Here is a 15,982-nt window from a genome sequence, read left to right as displayed (position 1 = left end):
ATTTTTTATAAAAACTTTATAACGGCACAAAGTGTCTTTATAAAAATGCAGAATGGTTAATTCTTATTGATTTACAATCAAAAATTTACCTAAAAACTGGTTTAAAATATGGAAAAATCACAAAATCCTACAGGTCGAGCTCAATAAAATCAATGCCGGCCGTAACGCATCTGGCTAAACAGCCGGCTATTATGTGCACGAAAAAAACTAATTAATGAGTTTCTCGTAATGCCGTTACAGTTTGACATCAAATGACTTTATTTAGATCTAAAACGTCAAAAATAAATACCGTAAACATTGATTTTTCATCGCCTCAAGAAACAGGTTATGCTTTTAAACACCTTGTTTTTGAGGGGTCTTCGGGAAAGAAAAAAAAAATTAAAAAAATATTTCGATCGGATAAAAATCTATCTAGATCATGACATAAGAATACCCGAGAACACGATAAAGTAGTTTTCACTCACACGTTTACCGTTTTTCATAGTTAGGCTCAAAATATAAATAGTGGCCCACGTATTAGCTTTCTTTTTAAATACGAACTAGGTTTAACATGTAGTGTTCTGTATATTAGGTCGGGGAAAAAATCTTTTCGCATTATAGTATGTATGAACTTGTAATAAAATCTTTTCTCTACACAAAAAAGTTCGATATTTGGGTACCTCACGAGCTCACTGAAAGAAACCTAATGAACCGTGTACTCATTTGTGATTCCTGAAGCCAAAGAGTTTTTATTACAAGTTCATACATACTATAATGTGGAAAGACTTTTTCCCCGACCTAATACATTAATGATATTTATGTTCACTTTTGTTTGGAGTGCTAATTAAGTAAAATTTTAATTAAAAACTGATTTTTGTGTGTATTTTGAAATGAATTGACGAAAACTGCATAATTTGACAATTAATTTCGATATTAATCAGCTAACTATAGATAAAGAATGTACATCAAAATATTTTATAATTGTTGCCTAAAGTACTGACGCACGGCGCTTAAAAAACAAGCTTAAATTTGTTTTTCTGATTTTAATAGATAAATGTAAGTAATATGGATGTTCCGATAAAAAAGATACTGAAAGTACCATGTCATTGTTTTATTGTCAAATTAAATAGCGTGTCTATCGGTTTGCGATAAAACTGGAAATTACCACTATTATCTATTTATATACTATTACATTACTATAATATTAGAGGAGCTCGTGGCTTAGTTAACAACAGCCGCGCGGATCGATCTCTGAGGTTAAGCTATGCTTGCCGAGGTTGTTCTGAGGATGGGTGACCATCTTATACTCATCGAGTTCCCCGTGTTTGGGAAGGCACGTTGAATTGTGGTCTCATTTTCGAAGATCTTTGACAGTCGTTAACAGTAGTCAGAAGCTTGAAAGTCTGACAACCAGTCTTACCGAAGGGTATCGTGTAAAAACCCAAGTATTGTGTTGTGGAGGTCAGATAGACAGTCGCTGCATGTAAAACACTGGTATCCAGCTGCATCCGGTGAGACTGGAAGCCGAATCCAACATAGTTCGGAATAAAGGCTAAGCGAATATATATATCTACTATACTATTTTCGTGACTAATCTGAATAACCCTCATTCCATAGATGGGTGACCGCATAGTGGTGTTTGCACTGATTGTCTCCATGCTCCGTAAAAAGTCAGTCCCGGTTGTTGTCTATTAAGATAACAGTCGTTAAGCCACGTCAAAGGCCTTGCTTGAACAACTTTGACACTAGGTTGACCACTAACCATATGGCAAAAAAAATCTCTTAAGCCATATTATTATCTAATCGCTCCGTGCTTCTAGTCACGGCTGTTATTTTCTGATAGACGTTTTTTTATCAGTATTATTCTATTGTATATTATGACTAGCTGACCCGCGCAACTTCGCTTGCGTCACATAAGAGAGAATGAGTAAAAGTTTTCCCCGTTTTTGTAACATTTTTTTGCTGCTGCTCTGCTCCTATTGTCGTATCGTGATGATATATAGCTTATAGCCTTCCTCGGTAAACGGGCTATCTAAAACTGAAAGATTTTTTGAAATCGGACCAGTAGTTCCTGAGATTAGCGCGTTCAAACAAACAAACAATCAAACAAACAAACTCTTCAGCTTTATAATATTAGTATAGATAATTCTGTATGTTATTCTTATATGTAATAATGTATTATGATAAAAACTATCATGATCTAATAGAGATTGTCTTGTACTTGATAAAATAATAATAAATATAATTGGACGACTCACACACGGTTATTTAATTGCAAACTAAGCAGAGCTTGTACTATGGTAATCAAATAACTGAAAAACATACTTATATACTTTTAAATACATACTTGTATAGGTACAGTAACAACCAGGCTCAGAAAAGCACTCGTGCTCATCACACAAAGTTTTGTCTCGGGTGGGATTCAAACCCACCACATGGCGCTACAGTTATTACGGCGAGGTGACCACTTTAACCATTGCGCCAAACGTGCAGTTTATGATAAGCTCCCCACTTGCAACAATAACTATGCCAACATGGTGGACTTAAGGCCTAACCCTTCCCTCGTTTGGGAGGAGACCCTTGCCTAGCAGTGGGACAGTAATGGGCGAAAAGATAACGTTTTATAAAAAGCAATAACATCTAATAAAAAACCGGACATCTTTATTTTCAACTAGAGGCCGCCCGCGACTTCGTCCGCGTGTAAACCCTTCCCGTGTAAATCCCTCTCGGGAACTCCGGAATAAAACGTAGCCTATGTGTTATTCTGGGTCTTCAGCTACCTACATACCAAATTTCATTGTAATCGATTTAGTAGTATTTGCGTGAAAGAGTAACAAACATACATTCTCACAAACTTTCGCATTTATAATATAGGTATATTATTAATAGGATTAGTAGCATATCGTAGCCGTGTTTTGACATAATAAGTAATGAGTTTAAGTCTTTACTATCTTTATTAAGTAGATTAACTTATAAAACTGATTAATAATATGCGGACATGTTCTAAATGACCTTCTGAAGGTCACAAATTTTATTTATTTGGAGGAGACTTAGACGTAGATTTTAGTTTTCCCGTTTTCATAGCATTGCAGAGTGCTGCTCCAGCCCTATTAGTCATATCGTGATGTTATATATGCCATAGCCTTCCTTAATAAATGTACTATTCAACTCAAAAGTATTTATTCGAGTTGAATCAGTAGTTCTTGAGTTAAGCGCGTTCAAACAAACAGACTTATCAGCTTTATATTTTTATTGTCTTCCTAATGAATCGTTGTGTAAGCTCAAATTCTATAACAAATCATTTACGGTAGTTTATCTATTCAATAGCGTTAAAACTCATAAAAAGAAAACGCTATTGAATAGATAAACTACCGCTAAATGTACCTCAGCAACCGAGGGTAATTCATTTAGGTCAAATATTGTCACTTATGATAGTCGTTACAATTACTGAATCTACCACTAGCTCGGAAAGTGTACAGCCTTATGAGAAGAGCTGGCAACAAACTCACACACACTCTTTTCAAAAGATTTACAATGTGGTTGATTCAATAATTGACCTAATTAGTGTTTTGACTTTTACTCATAATTATTTTTCTGCCCACTGCTGGGCAGTGTCCTCTCAAACGATGAAGGGATTAGGCCTTGAGTCCACCACGCTGACCAAGTGTGGGTTAGGGACTTTGCATGCCCTCAAAAAAATGTTAAACAATTTTTAAGCATGCAAGGTTGCATCATGATGTTTTCCTTCGCCGTTGGAACAAGTGATAATTATTTCTAATACACACATAACTTAGAAAAGTAATTGGTGTGTTGCCTCGTGCTCGAACCTGCAACCACTTGCGTGAGAAGTACTAATTTATACCACTCGGCTATAACTGCTTATTAACAAAAAGGCGTAAAAACACACAGGTATATTTTTTAACATTTTATTTTTTCTCTTAACATATTTTTTTAATAATAATCGTGGGATCAAACGAGTATTTCACAACTCATAACAAACCTTTTGCCCAACAGTGGGCCTATAAAAGCTTATCAACAGAAATAATTTAACAAAGAGTGGGCAAATTTTGCCCAGTGGTGGGCTTAATTTTTATTTACAAAATCTTGATTTTTAGGCTTCTTAAAGGCTGCAGATGTTTGTCCAGCAGTGGGATAAAGTATTTCTTCTTTCTTTAACCGCGAGCGAAAGGAGGGGAGCCATTGGTAATAAGGTGGTAGATACCCTTTTGTCTAAAAATAAAATAATAATCATGGTTAGTGGTCAACCTAGTGTCAAAGTAGTGAACTGTTGTTATGTTAAACAACAAGCGTGACTTGTATCACGGAGACGCTCAGCTCAAACACTGCACCCACAACTATGTAATGTACAAGTTAACACACTGAGTGTTTACCGACCAGTGAGCGCTACTAACTAAGAATTCATCAAATCAGACTGTTAGTTTTGAATTAAAAATCACTGTTTATGTTAAAATAAAGTTCATTTTTGCCTGAATTCTCTTCTATTCGATCAAAAATAAACCTTCTTGTCTTCAAAATAAGGTATATAGTCTTACCCAGTCTTAGGTGTGGCTCCTCCCATCTCAAGAGTGCCTTCTAGATCGCAGGTTCCGTTCAGAGCATCGTTGTAGGTCGCACACTGACGTCCGATAAAGCCTCCAGTCCTTAGAGACTCGCCCATGTAGAAGTATGACCTGAAAATAAAGAAAATTTTGTAAATTTGATTCGAGTTTAAACCGGCCAAGTGCGTTTTACTCGCGCACGAAGGGATCCGTACCAAAAAACTAAATAAAAAACACATTTATTGCATGGGGACGCCTATTAAGAGATTCGGCAACCACAGAGCTTCCGAATCTGTATTTTTATGATATCTTTTAATCATAACTAGTGGTCGTCCAGTTTTCGAAATTATATTAACTATAATAAATCAATTTAATCCATTTATGTCCCACTGCTGGGCAAAACATGCTCAAATCAATCGCTTGAATGAAAGGAACAAATGATGTCGGCAAGTCGCGTAGCCCGCCGGCTCCCGCGGCGGACAAGCCATGCCGCTGACACTGTGTGTAACGGCCCTTAGGTACTTAAAAATTAAGTTTTTTTATTATTTTCTACTTTTAAAGGGAAATTAAGCTCTTGGGGGGGATTTTAATTTTTATAATATTAAAAAAAAAGACCATGCATTCAAATACTACTACGCGGTCACCCATCTACAGAATGACCTCACCAATTGCTTAAGCCACAGATCGTTTAGCACAAATGTCTATAAGCGTCTATTTACATAGAAAATTTACCTATAATGATCGCAAAGAGCCGTCAAACACCCAGGCATGCCGGAACCTCCATTGGGATAGAAGTCCACATCTCCCAAAGGTTGAGTCACACCCATGTTGCCAGCGTTGGTGTGAATCACTTCGGTGTAGATGGCGTCGTCAGCTCGGAACAGCTGGCTGGTGAGCCAACGGTCTGCGGGGTCCATGGCTGGGAGAAAAAACAGTTTAGTTAAAAAAAACGAAAATTTGGTTGAAGACTTTGAGTAGAGTATTTTATTTTAAAATTTACTTTATAATTAAGCAAATTCGTAAAGAACCTTAGGTTTTATTATGTTTCAAAAGTAATATTATAAACTAGTTGACCCGCGCAACTTCGCTTGCTTCACGTAAGAAAGAATAAATATCATTTTTCACTGGTACTCTGCTATTGCTATTGGTCGTAGCGATGATATATAGCCTATAGCCTTCCTCAATAAATAGTCTATCCAACAGTGAAATAACTTTTCAATTCGCACCAGAAGTTCCTGAGATTAGCGCTTTCAATCAAACAAACAAAATTTTCAGCTTTTTAATATTAGTAAAGATGTGAATTACTCATTCACGCAAATTATGAATTAGGATAATATTTGGTATATAGGTAGCTGTAGACCCAGAATAACACATAGACTACTTTTTATCCCGGAGTTCCCGAGGGATCGGGATCTACACGGAAGGAGTTTCCACACGGACGATGCCGCGGGCGGCTTCTAGCTAACAATAATATAATCAGAAAACACTACACTACATTGTGTTACACAAAGTCGCTTCCCGCATCTCTCCCTATGACTGTCTGTATGCTTATTAAATTCACGTAACGGATTTTGATGCGGTTTTTTTTAATAGAAAGGACGATTCATGAGAAAAAATTATGTATAAAAGTTTGTCTAAAATGTGTTTAAGATGGGACTGGCCGCTAGTATACAATATTAGTAGGAAGGTAGATAATTAGGACTTTTTGTTTGTGGAAAGTGCATTACTGCATGTCCCGTTCCAGGGAGAAAGCGGGGGTCTGTCGGGCTCTCCCGCCGGCTAGACGTACCGGCTTTTAAATTTGGGCATACCGATTAAAAACCTGACGGTGTTCCTTCAAAATTCACCATAAAGTGGCCAGGACGCCGTACCTCCAATTGGATACTCCGCGTCTCAGTCGGGAGATAATTAGGACTTACCAGTGATATAGCCGACCTGTCCGAACAGAGTCCTGCCAGCAATACCGGCCTGGTGGGCTCCCACACTGTAGCCCAGGATGTGGAAGTCAGCTAGATTAGCGCCAGATGTGTTGGCGATCCATCTGAGCACGCGACCGACGGAACGACCTGGGGACAAGAGTTTATAGGACATAGGGTTATACTCGAAAGTGTAGAAAATAATAAAAAAAGTGTATATAAAGCACACAAATATCCTTGGAAAGATATGTGCGCATTTAAAACTGTTATTGTGGATTCATGCTCTTAAAGCCTTCGGTTCTGCACCTGAGCTCTCACTTGTCGTGTAGTCTACCGTCCCACCGGACTATGAGAGTGAAGGAATAGGGAGTGTACCTGTGTATTGTGCACATACTTGGACACTATATACCAGTGGCGAAGGGTCATTTTTTACAAAAGGTAAGCCGGAGCTATAAGTCATTGTCTAGGTATTTACCTACCTACATTTTATGTACATCGTAAGAATGCCGACATAAAAGTAGCGTATTACTGCATAATAACAATATGAGTGTATTATCTACATTCGACTACAGTAGGTATCTTATTTCTCTCTCTACAGACTAATAATACATAGGTACTTACCATGTGCTACCTAATCATGCTTGTTTTGTATTAAGTTACTCTGTCTTCAGTAATAACACGTAGGTAACACAACAGCACATATTTAAGATAACGTATATCGAACGATTGATGATTGTCTCGCACTGGTTGTTTAATAACTTATTATACAAGCAATTTAGAATGTATTCATCAACAATAAAATATCAAACACATTATGGATAAACGCAGAACACTTTTATTGTTATGAGTTTAACCTATAAATCTGACAAAATGAAAATTTACTCTAATAGAAACATGCAAAACAATTACTGTTTAATATACTGATACATTCACAATTATGCACAAACACAATTATTAAGGAATAATGTTGTGATAAACACAAATATTCTAATTTGTAATAGAGCGCGCGAAAGATGTAAACAGTAAACAAACATGACCTAATGTCAAACTGGACAAAAACTAATACTTATGCAGGATGCTTAGCTTATATTTTCCATCTCGCTCTTGCACGCGGCTCGCACCGCGACAGAAACATGCGTAAGATTATGTGTCCGCCGCGGCGCGAGCGCTGTAGCGCGAGGCAACCCGCTCTTCCTCCGGCTTGCTCGCCACTATGCAGCGCGGTGCGAAGCGCGATCCAAAAGGTCGTAAGCGACATCGCCGCCATAGTTATTATTGTACGCGATTCTCGATCAGCGCCTCCGGCTTATTTCATTATTAATACCTTACGTTGCGTTTTTAGCGGAGCGTAATTTTTGAAGTGTAGGCGTTTTCGTACTGTTTCGATTAGATTAATGATTCTAGTTAAAGATTTCGGTTTAAATATTGTGATTATTAATTAATTGTGTTTTATTTGGCAATAGTAAACAATTAATTTAACACTAATATTAAGTCTGTCCAGAAAGGGAAGCCGATAGGAATCGAGTTGTATGGAGCCTTCGCCACTGCTATATACAAAGTCTTTCACTGTCTAAATTTCTCCATATTTTAGTTTAACTCTTGACTATTTCAACTCTCCTACTTTCAACGAAAAGGAATACCAATAGCCAGCTTTACACACACTATATCGCACGTTCTTAGTATCGTACAGTATTACGCGCGGGTGCGCAGCGCGCTCCGAGAGAGCGATTTTGCTTCGCGGGCGCGGACAGATGAGCGCGGCGCGTGCTCTTTGCTTTCCCCTTACACGCGCGCTTGTTGTTTCATGCTCGATAGAGTGTGTGTGTAAAGGGCGCTATTATCTTCTAAACCTTCTTTGTAATATAAGAGATAGAACAGCTGTTATCGCAGCTATACTTACCAGATGAAATACCATTAAGACCCCAATGAGCGCCCTTGCCCCAGTCCACCATGATGACGTTCACGTCTCCCGCCAGGAGGTAGGCTGGAAAAATATGGTAGAATTATAATAATAAAATCAAAATTAAATCATTTTAGGTCAATTTGGGTAATTTTGAATCATTTGGGTAACTTTGACAGTGGGAATTTGAACTAGTTTCGATTATTTTTTCATATAAAACCAACACTATTGATAAAGGTTTATTTTAGTTTTGCAAACTTTTATCAATTGTGTGGGACAAATAATTGTCCCGTGTGGGAATCGAGCCCACGACCTCCCAACGCAATGGTAGCGGCATGGCGACTTAAACCACTGCGCCACGAAGTAGTAGTTTTAACTTTTTCGTGTGAAATTTGATCGAATAGCAGATACGCAGTATTATCCAATGAGATACGCGGAATTGCACTACCCTCGACGATATGTCATAAGCTATCCACTAGATGGCGTTGTCAACTCACCAGGTACTAGAACAGTGTTAAACCCAGACACGACATCTCCTAAGAAGCCATGGATCAGGACTGCAGTCTTCTTGCTAGGGTCGAAGTTACTGGCTCTTAGGACGTCTGCGTTGTTCTCCACGAGCGGCTGACTGAGGAGCGGGTTCGACCTGGAGAGAAAAGGGTTTGGGCTAAAGATCCTACTAATATTATAAATGCGAAAGTTTGTTAGTATGTATGGATGTTTGTTACTCTTTCACACAAATACTACTGAATCGATTACGATGAAATTTGGTGTATAGGTAGCTGAAGACGCAGAATAACACATAGGCTACTTTTTATCCCGGTATTGCCCAGGGATCGGGATTTAAACGGGAAGGGCTTCCACGCGGACGAAGTAGCGAGCGGTCTCTAGTACTTAAATATTGTAATGTACCTGCACTACTATATTGGGGGAAACCTTTAAAAAATGTTGCAAGGATGAATAAATAAATGAACAATAATTGCTTACCGTGTGAACAGATGGTATTCATTGTCAGTATCGGGGTTGTACCTCGGTTCCCTCACGAGGTCACTGACCTTGATCCAAGAGTCCACCAAGTGGGGGACTCCCTCATTGTCTCTGATGTAGTCGTAGCGGAGACCCTCAGGGTTCAGCTTCGAGATGACCGGGTCAGCTGGGAGGGCTGTGGAGATAAATAGATTATAATAATAAATTTAACCAATTTTTATCCTACTGCTGGGCAAGGGTCCCCTCCCGTAATGAGGGAGGGGTTAAACGTTGAGTCCACCACGCTAGCCAAGTGCGGGTTGGGGACTTTGCACACCGTCAAGAACTGTTCTAAACAACTCTCAGGCATGCAAAGTTGCATCACGATGTTTTCCTTCACCGTTGTAGCAAGTGATAATTATTTCTAATAACTTGGAAAAGTCATTGGTGTGTTGCCTTGGATTCGAACCTGCAACCATTTGTGCGGGAGGTGCCAACTTAAACCACTAGACTATCACTCTTTTTTGGACCCGGGTTTATTGTCAATCGCGTTTGAGACCGGTTATATTATAATATTATTATTGAGTAATTGCGTAGAAAAGCATCCTAGGTATTTATCTAGGTTTTAAGTTATCTGTGCATAAAAATCCGTTTAGTAAGTAGTGCGTAAAAGAATACCTAACTTTCGCATTCATTTAATTATGTTATCACTGGGTAATCCACACACGGTCATTTGATTCCAAACTGAGCGTAGCTTGTACTATGGTAACCAAATAATTGATAAACATACTTATATACTTGTAAATACATACTTATATAGATACATTAACAAGCTCAGAACAGATACACGTGCTCATCACACAAATATTTGTCCCGGGTTGGATTTGAGCCCACCACACGCGGCCCTACGGTCATTGCGGTGAGTTAACCACTTTGACCACTGCGCCAAAAGTGCAGTTAAGCCATTATTTGTTTTTGCGTGAAAGACTTACAAACTTACATCTAAACTCACAAAATTTCGCACTTATAATATAAGCGGGTATGCAAATGTATAGACTGCTTCTGTGGTGCAGTGGTTTAGGTCACCTCGCCGCTACTATTGCGTCGGAAGGCCGTGGGTTCGATTCCGACACGGAACATTTATTTGTGCGATCCACAAATAATATTTATAATTGTTTGGTCTGGTTGTACTTTGTGTACATTGTTTGTTAAAGCCCCCGCGGCACAAGAGCAATTTAGTGCGGGAGTTGTCTTTTTTAAAGAAAAATTAGCAAATTTAACTCCTCAGTTTTTTTGCCGATTTGTCATTTAGGTATAACAAATAACCTATCCTTGAATTTCCCAAATATTAATCACTGTTATCTTAATCTTCAGATAGATGGCACGTGTGTTTCCCAGCGTTATTATTAATTAATATTATCTTAAGAAAATTGTGATAAGGAAATTTGATAACAATTGTACTTCTGAGCCTCTAGTCTATCCCAATGCTGATCAAGAAGTCTCAAGTTCGATTTTCGGGTCTAGTAAAGTACTTTTGGTATTTTCTGCATGCAAGCACGGTTAAACTCCGTTTTAATATCTTATCCGGCTATCCATCTATGAACCGACCGCGCTAAAGTTGCTTGACCCACTGATCGATTATGGACACGTAAGCAGTGAACGCCTCAAACTGAATTTCAGCTTTAATGGGTTAATTATCTCTATCTTATATAAACAACTAGCTGACCCGGCAAACGTTGTTTGGCCATATAAAAAAAAGCGTCACTTAGGGGCATGAAAAATAGATGTTCACCGATTCTCAGACCTACTCAATATGCTCACAAAATTTCATGAGAATCGGTCAAGCCGTTTCGGAGGAGTATGGCAACGAAAACTGTGACGGAGAATTTTATATATTAGATTTTCCACATAAATACAGGACACAATTTTAGGGTGAAAATCTTTCATGTCCAAAATGCGGGTCTTATCTTGATAGTTATTTGAAAGGGACTGATTACTTTGAGATAAATACTGGAACTTGGATAACTTGCTGGTAGTTATGTCGTTAAACCTGTCAAATACATCGTGAGGAATCGTCTGTGTGTTATTGTTTCAAGGCTAAATTACTGAACCGATGTTGGTGGAATTCATCTTGGGGGTAGTTCAAAAACTAGGATCAAATATAGGTACATACATTTTTGTAGGCGCAAGTAAAGCCGCGTGGGTCGGATTGTTAATAATAATATTGTAAAGAAGGATAGTTTATAATAATGGAATTGAAATATAAATAAAATGATAATTTTAACAACTCAGTGATAGCCGAGTGATATAAGTTGCTACCTCCCACGCAAGTGGTCGCAGGTTTGAACCTGAGGCAACACACCAATGACTTTTCGAAGTTATGTGTGTATTAGAAATAATTATTACATGCTCCAAACGGTGAAGGAAAACATAGTAAGGAAACCTTGCATGCCTAAAATTTGTTTAATTCATTTATTGAGGGCATGCGAAGTCCCCAACCTGCACTTGGTCAGCGTGGCGGACTCAAGGCCTAACCCCTCCCCTTCGTTTGGTAGGAGACCCTTGCCCAACAGCGGGACATTAATGGGTAAAATTTATTTATTACCAGCTGACCCGCGCAACTTCGCTTGCGTCACATAAGAGTGAATGAGTCATAATTTTCCCCGTTTTTGTAACATTTTTCACTGGTACTCTGCTCCTATTGCTCGCAGCGTGATGATATAAAACCTAAAGCCTTCCTCTATAAATGGACTATCTAACACTGAAAGAATTTTTGAAATCGGACCAGTAGTTTCTGAGATTAGCGCGTTCAAACAAACAAACAATCTCTTCAGCTTTATAATATTAATATTAATATAGATATTATTATTCTCTAGATATAATTTAGTATTAAAATTGCCTACCTGACACCGAAGCCACGAAAGCCACTAACAACACGATACGACCGACCATCTTCCACAAATATCTGGTAGTTATTTACTTACAATTACTTTTTATTTATATACTCAAACCATTGATAATGTTATCTGATAATTAACATGTGTGGATTAAAAGATAATACGACCTGTCTTAATTAAAAGTGTAGGTAAAGGTATATGAAATCCCCACCAAAACATATTGGCTTAGCCTTTGTTCCAAACTATGTTGGAGTCGGCTTCCAGTCTCATCGGATGCAGCTGAATACCAGTATTTTACATGGAGCGACTGTTTATCGGACCTCCACAACCCAGTTTCCTAGGTTATAACACGATACCCTTCGGTAGGACTGGTTGTCAGACTTAGTGTCCAAGTGTGTGCACAATACACAGGTACACTTTCTATTCGTTTATTTTTATAGCCCTGTGGGGACGGCTTTACGCGTTGTCCAAGGCACGGAGATCTACTCTCTCAACTTCCTGGGACAAAATAGCGTCCGTTGTCCTGTCACGAGACAACTCAACGGTCTAGCGAATTTAACACAATCTACCATAGGACACGCTCTGCTTAGTTTGGAATCAAATGACCGTGCCTGAGTAAAGATGTCCAATGATATTTATTTATTTACTACTTTTTGTACCAGGCTCCCGTTTTTACCCTCCGAGTATGGGACCCTAAAAATACATAAAGAATTTTCATTATTGTTTATACACTCAATCAATTAAATCTATGAATTAACTAGTAGGCAAATATTTTAATCAGATAAATAGACAACGTCATAAGATTGTTTTCGTAAATAAATATTTTGTTACGTAGTTAGAGTATAATTTGATCAAAAATAATATTTGTTTTTCTCGCTTGCTCATGGCTTAGTTAACAACAGCCGCGCGGACCGATCTTAGAGTTAAGCTAAGCTTGCCGAGTTGTTCTGTGGATGGGTGATCATCTTCTACATACCGAATTTCTCCGTATTTCGGATAGCACGTTAAATTGTGGATCCCGGCTGCCATTTTCAAAGATCTTTGATAGTCGTTAACAGTAGTCAGAAGCTTGAAAGTCTGACTAACAGTCTTACCAAAGGGTATCGTGTTATAACCTAGGTAGCCGTGTTGTGATACAAGTTCACGAAGACGCTCAGCTCAAACACTGCACGTAGATCTATGTAATGTCCGCGTTAACACCCTGATCGTTTACCCACCGAACTTCTTTCTTATCGTATGGTTAGTGGTCAACCTAGTGGCAACCTGTGGGTTAAGCAACCATTGGCGCGGACATTCCATAGATGGGTCATCGCATATTGGTATTTGAGCTGGGCGTCTCCGTGCTTCGTAAGGCACGTAAAAGGTCGGTCCCGATTGTTGTCTACTAAGATAACAGTCGTTAAGCCACGTCAAAGGCCTCTCGGGTGGCTTGACCAACTTTGACACTAGGTTGACTACTAACCATACAACAAACAAAAACAAAACATTTATTTCATTTATTGTAGTGTTTCTATACAAATTTGATGCAAACGAAGCCATGGGCAAATGCTAATATGATGAAAGCACGTCACATCTGCGCATCCCCCTGTAGTTATAACACGAAGGTTTAGACACAGGTTGTTTCAAACTAAGTGTTTATACAGGATGACCGCTTATCTGCGGTCAAGCAGGAGTCGAAAGGGGCGATGTACAGTTGTGAACAAAACTGTTACAAAATATTTATTATTTTTGTTCTTAAAGCTCGTGGCTTAGTTTACAACAGCCGCACGGATCGATCTCTGAGGTTAAGCTACGCTTGCCGAGGTTGTTCCGTGGATGGGTGACCATCCTAAACATATCGAGTTTCTCCGTGTTTCGGAAGGCACGTTAAATTGTGGGTCCCGGCTGTCATTTTCGACGATCTTTGACAGTCGTTAACAGTAGTCAGAAGCTTGAAAGTCTGACAACCAGTCTTACCGAAGGGTATCGTGTTAATACCTAAGTAACTGGGTTGTGGAGGTCAGATAGGCAGTCGCTCCATGTAAAACACTGGTATTCAGCTGCATCCGGTGAGACTGGAAGCCGAATCCAACATATTTTGGAACAAAGGCTAAGCGAAAATAGTTCTTAAATATGAATGGTATCTATAATTTAAATACTTTAATTGTAATTTGTTTGAGGCACGAAACCAGGCTACCTCTGAGCCGGGAGGTTCAATTCCCATGCGATGTAAATGTTTTTGTAATCTTGTTAAAATATTAAGGACTGCCCCGATTTCGTTCGGGTAAAGCACAATTTAATGCCATTGATTCCATTCCCGTGGGAACTTTGATCCCGTTGATCCCATACAACTAGTCCCGACAGTAAGAAACATATTAAAAATTAATCATCAAATTTAGTTTAGTTGTTCAAAAGTTACATACATTTTGATGTTGAATTCTTATTTATATAGATCAAAATTTAAAATGTTATATTCGAATGAATACACATATTTAGATTCCAAATCATTTTCTCAAGTCTATTTCTACAAAATCGTTCCTTTTAATCTACATTTCTAAAAATACTTTTCCCAAAAGACTTATAATTGAATTAAATGAAGACGTTTTGAAATCAAAAGACAGGTTTACGTGACACGACTGAAAGTGAGGGTTTTGTATTCACACCACGGATCTCTGGTTTGTGTAAATTAATTGTTAAAGGGAATTAGAGATTGCTGGTAGAGGTTTTTCAGTAATTGTGATGTCTTTTCAAAATGTGTTTGTCAGTTTTGGAGAAAAGAACCGATATATAAACATACAAATTTTATGGATCTTGTGGGCTATCATGCATGCCAGTTGACAATTGTTTGAAAGCCACTATGCTGTACATTGTTTTCTCCTTTAGAGTATAGTCTTCTTCTTATCGTATGGTTAGTGGTCAACCTAGTGTCAAAGTTGTTCAAGCAAGCCTTTGACGTGGCTGAACGACTGTTATCTTAATTGACAACAATCGGGATCGACTTTTTTGTGTGTGAAGCACGGAGACGAGCAGTTTAAATACCACTATGTGTTCATCCATGTATGGAATGACCGCGCTTAGGTTTGAGGTTCCAATAATTGACTGTCTCCGTGGCGCAGTGGTTTAGGTCACACGCTGCTACCATTGCGTCGAGGGGTTGTGGATTCGATTCCTACATGAAAGAAATATTTGATCGAACCACTAATTTAGATTTAGATTGTTTCGGGTCTGGTTGTACTTTTTGTCCGTTGTTTGTCTATGTTTGTAAAAGTCCTCGCGCGACACAAGAGCTATTCTAATTCGCGAGTGATCTCTAAAAAAAAAACATTTTAGTTCGGGAATAATCTTTTTTAATAAGAAAAAGGGTATATAAGGAATACGATATTAAAATACTCTTTACAAAACTGAAACACGAAACACTTTACTACTCACCACTACATATAAGAAATCAACCCTAACTCGGCCACTATCAACCGGACACAGGACGAGAAGTCAATGTTATTTTTATTACCTCTAAGTGGATGTAACACCCCTTACTTAAGGGTGGCTTTCTATCAAAACGCGGGGTAGTAAGGAAACGAGTCTAACGGTCTGTTTCGTAACTCCTGGATAAGTATTGATTAACTTATCATAGGGAATTTTGTCAGAGTTCGGAATACATACATTTGATGATATATCCGATCCATCAGTTACGCTATCAATCACTTATTCGGTGATATTGTTTTTTTTTTTTATATAATTTTTATTTATTAAAAAGTATCTTAAAATTAAATACATAATAAACTCGCC

The 15,982-nt window shown here is 38.3% G+C and overlaps 2 protein-coding genes across 2 annotated transcripts in view; one reads left to right on the top strand and one right to left on the bottom strand.

Moving 5' to 3' along the window:
• LOC142985403 (cytotoxic granule associated RNA binding protein TIA1) overlaps positions 1-15,982 on the top strand; it is a 196,529-nt gene that overhangs the window by 22,570 nt on the left and 157,977 nt on the right. The window lies entirely within an intron of this gene.
• LOC142985618 (pancreatic lipase-related protein 2-like) lies at positions 3,890-12,288 on the bottom strand. Its single transcript, XM_076133901.1, has 8 exons — positions 12,224-12,288; positions 9,342-9,516; positions 8,852-9,000; positions 8,355-8,438; positions 6,458-6,604; positions 5,271-5,457; positions 4,533-4,670; positions 3,890-4,209 (listed from the first exon to the last, which is right to left on the bottom strand). Exons 1-8 carry the CDS (start codon positions 12,270-12,272, stop codon positions 4,152-4,154), a joined length of 987 nt encoding a protein of 328 aa, XP_075990016.1. The 5' UTR covers positions 12,273-12,288; the 3' UTR covers positions 3,890-4,151.

This window comes from Anticarsia gemmatalis, chromosome 30 (genome assembly GCF_050436995.1).
Source record: "Anticarsia gemmatalis isolate Benzon Research Colony breed Stoneville strain chromosome 30, ilAntGemm2 primary, whole genome shotgun sequence".
NCBI lineage: Eukaryota > Metazoa > Arthropoda > Insecta > Lepidoptera > Erebidae > Anticarsia > Anticarsia gemmatalis.
Note: the sequence above shows the minus strand (reverse complement) of the source record. Positions and strands in the feature narration are given on the sequence as shown.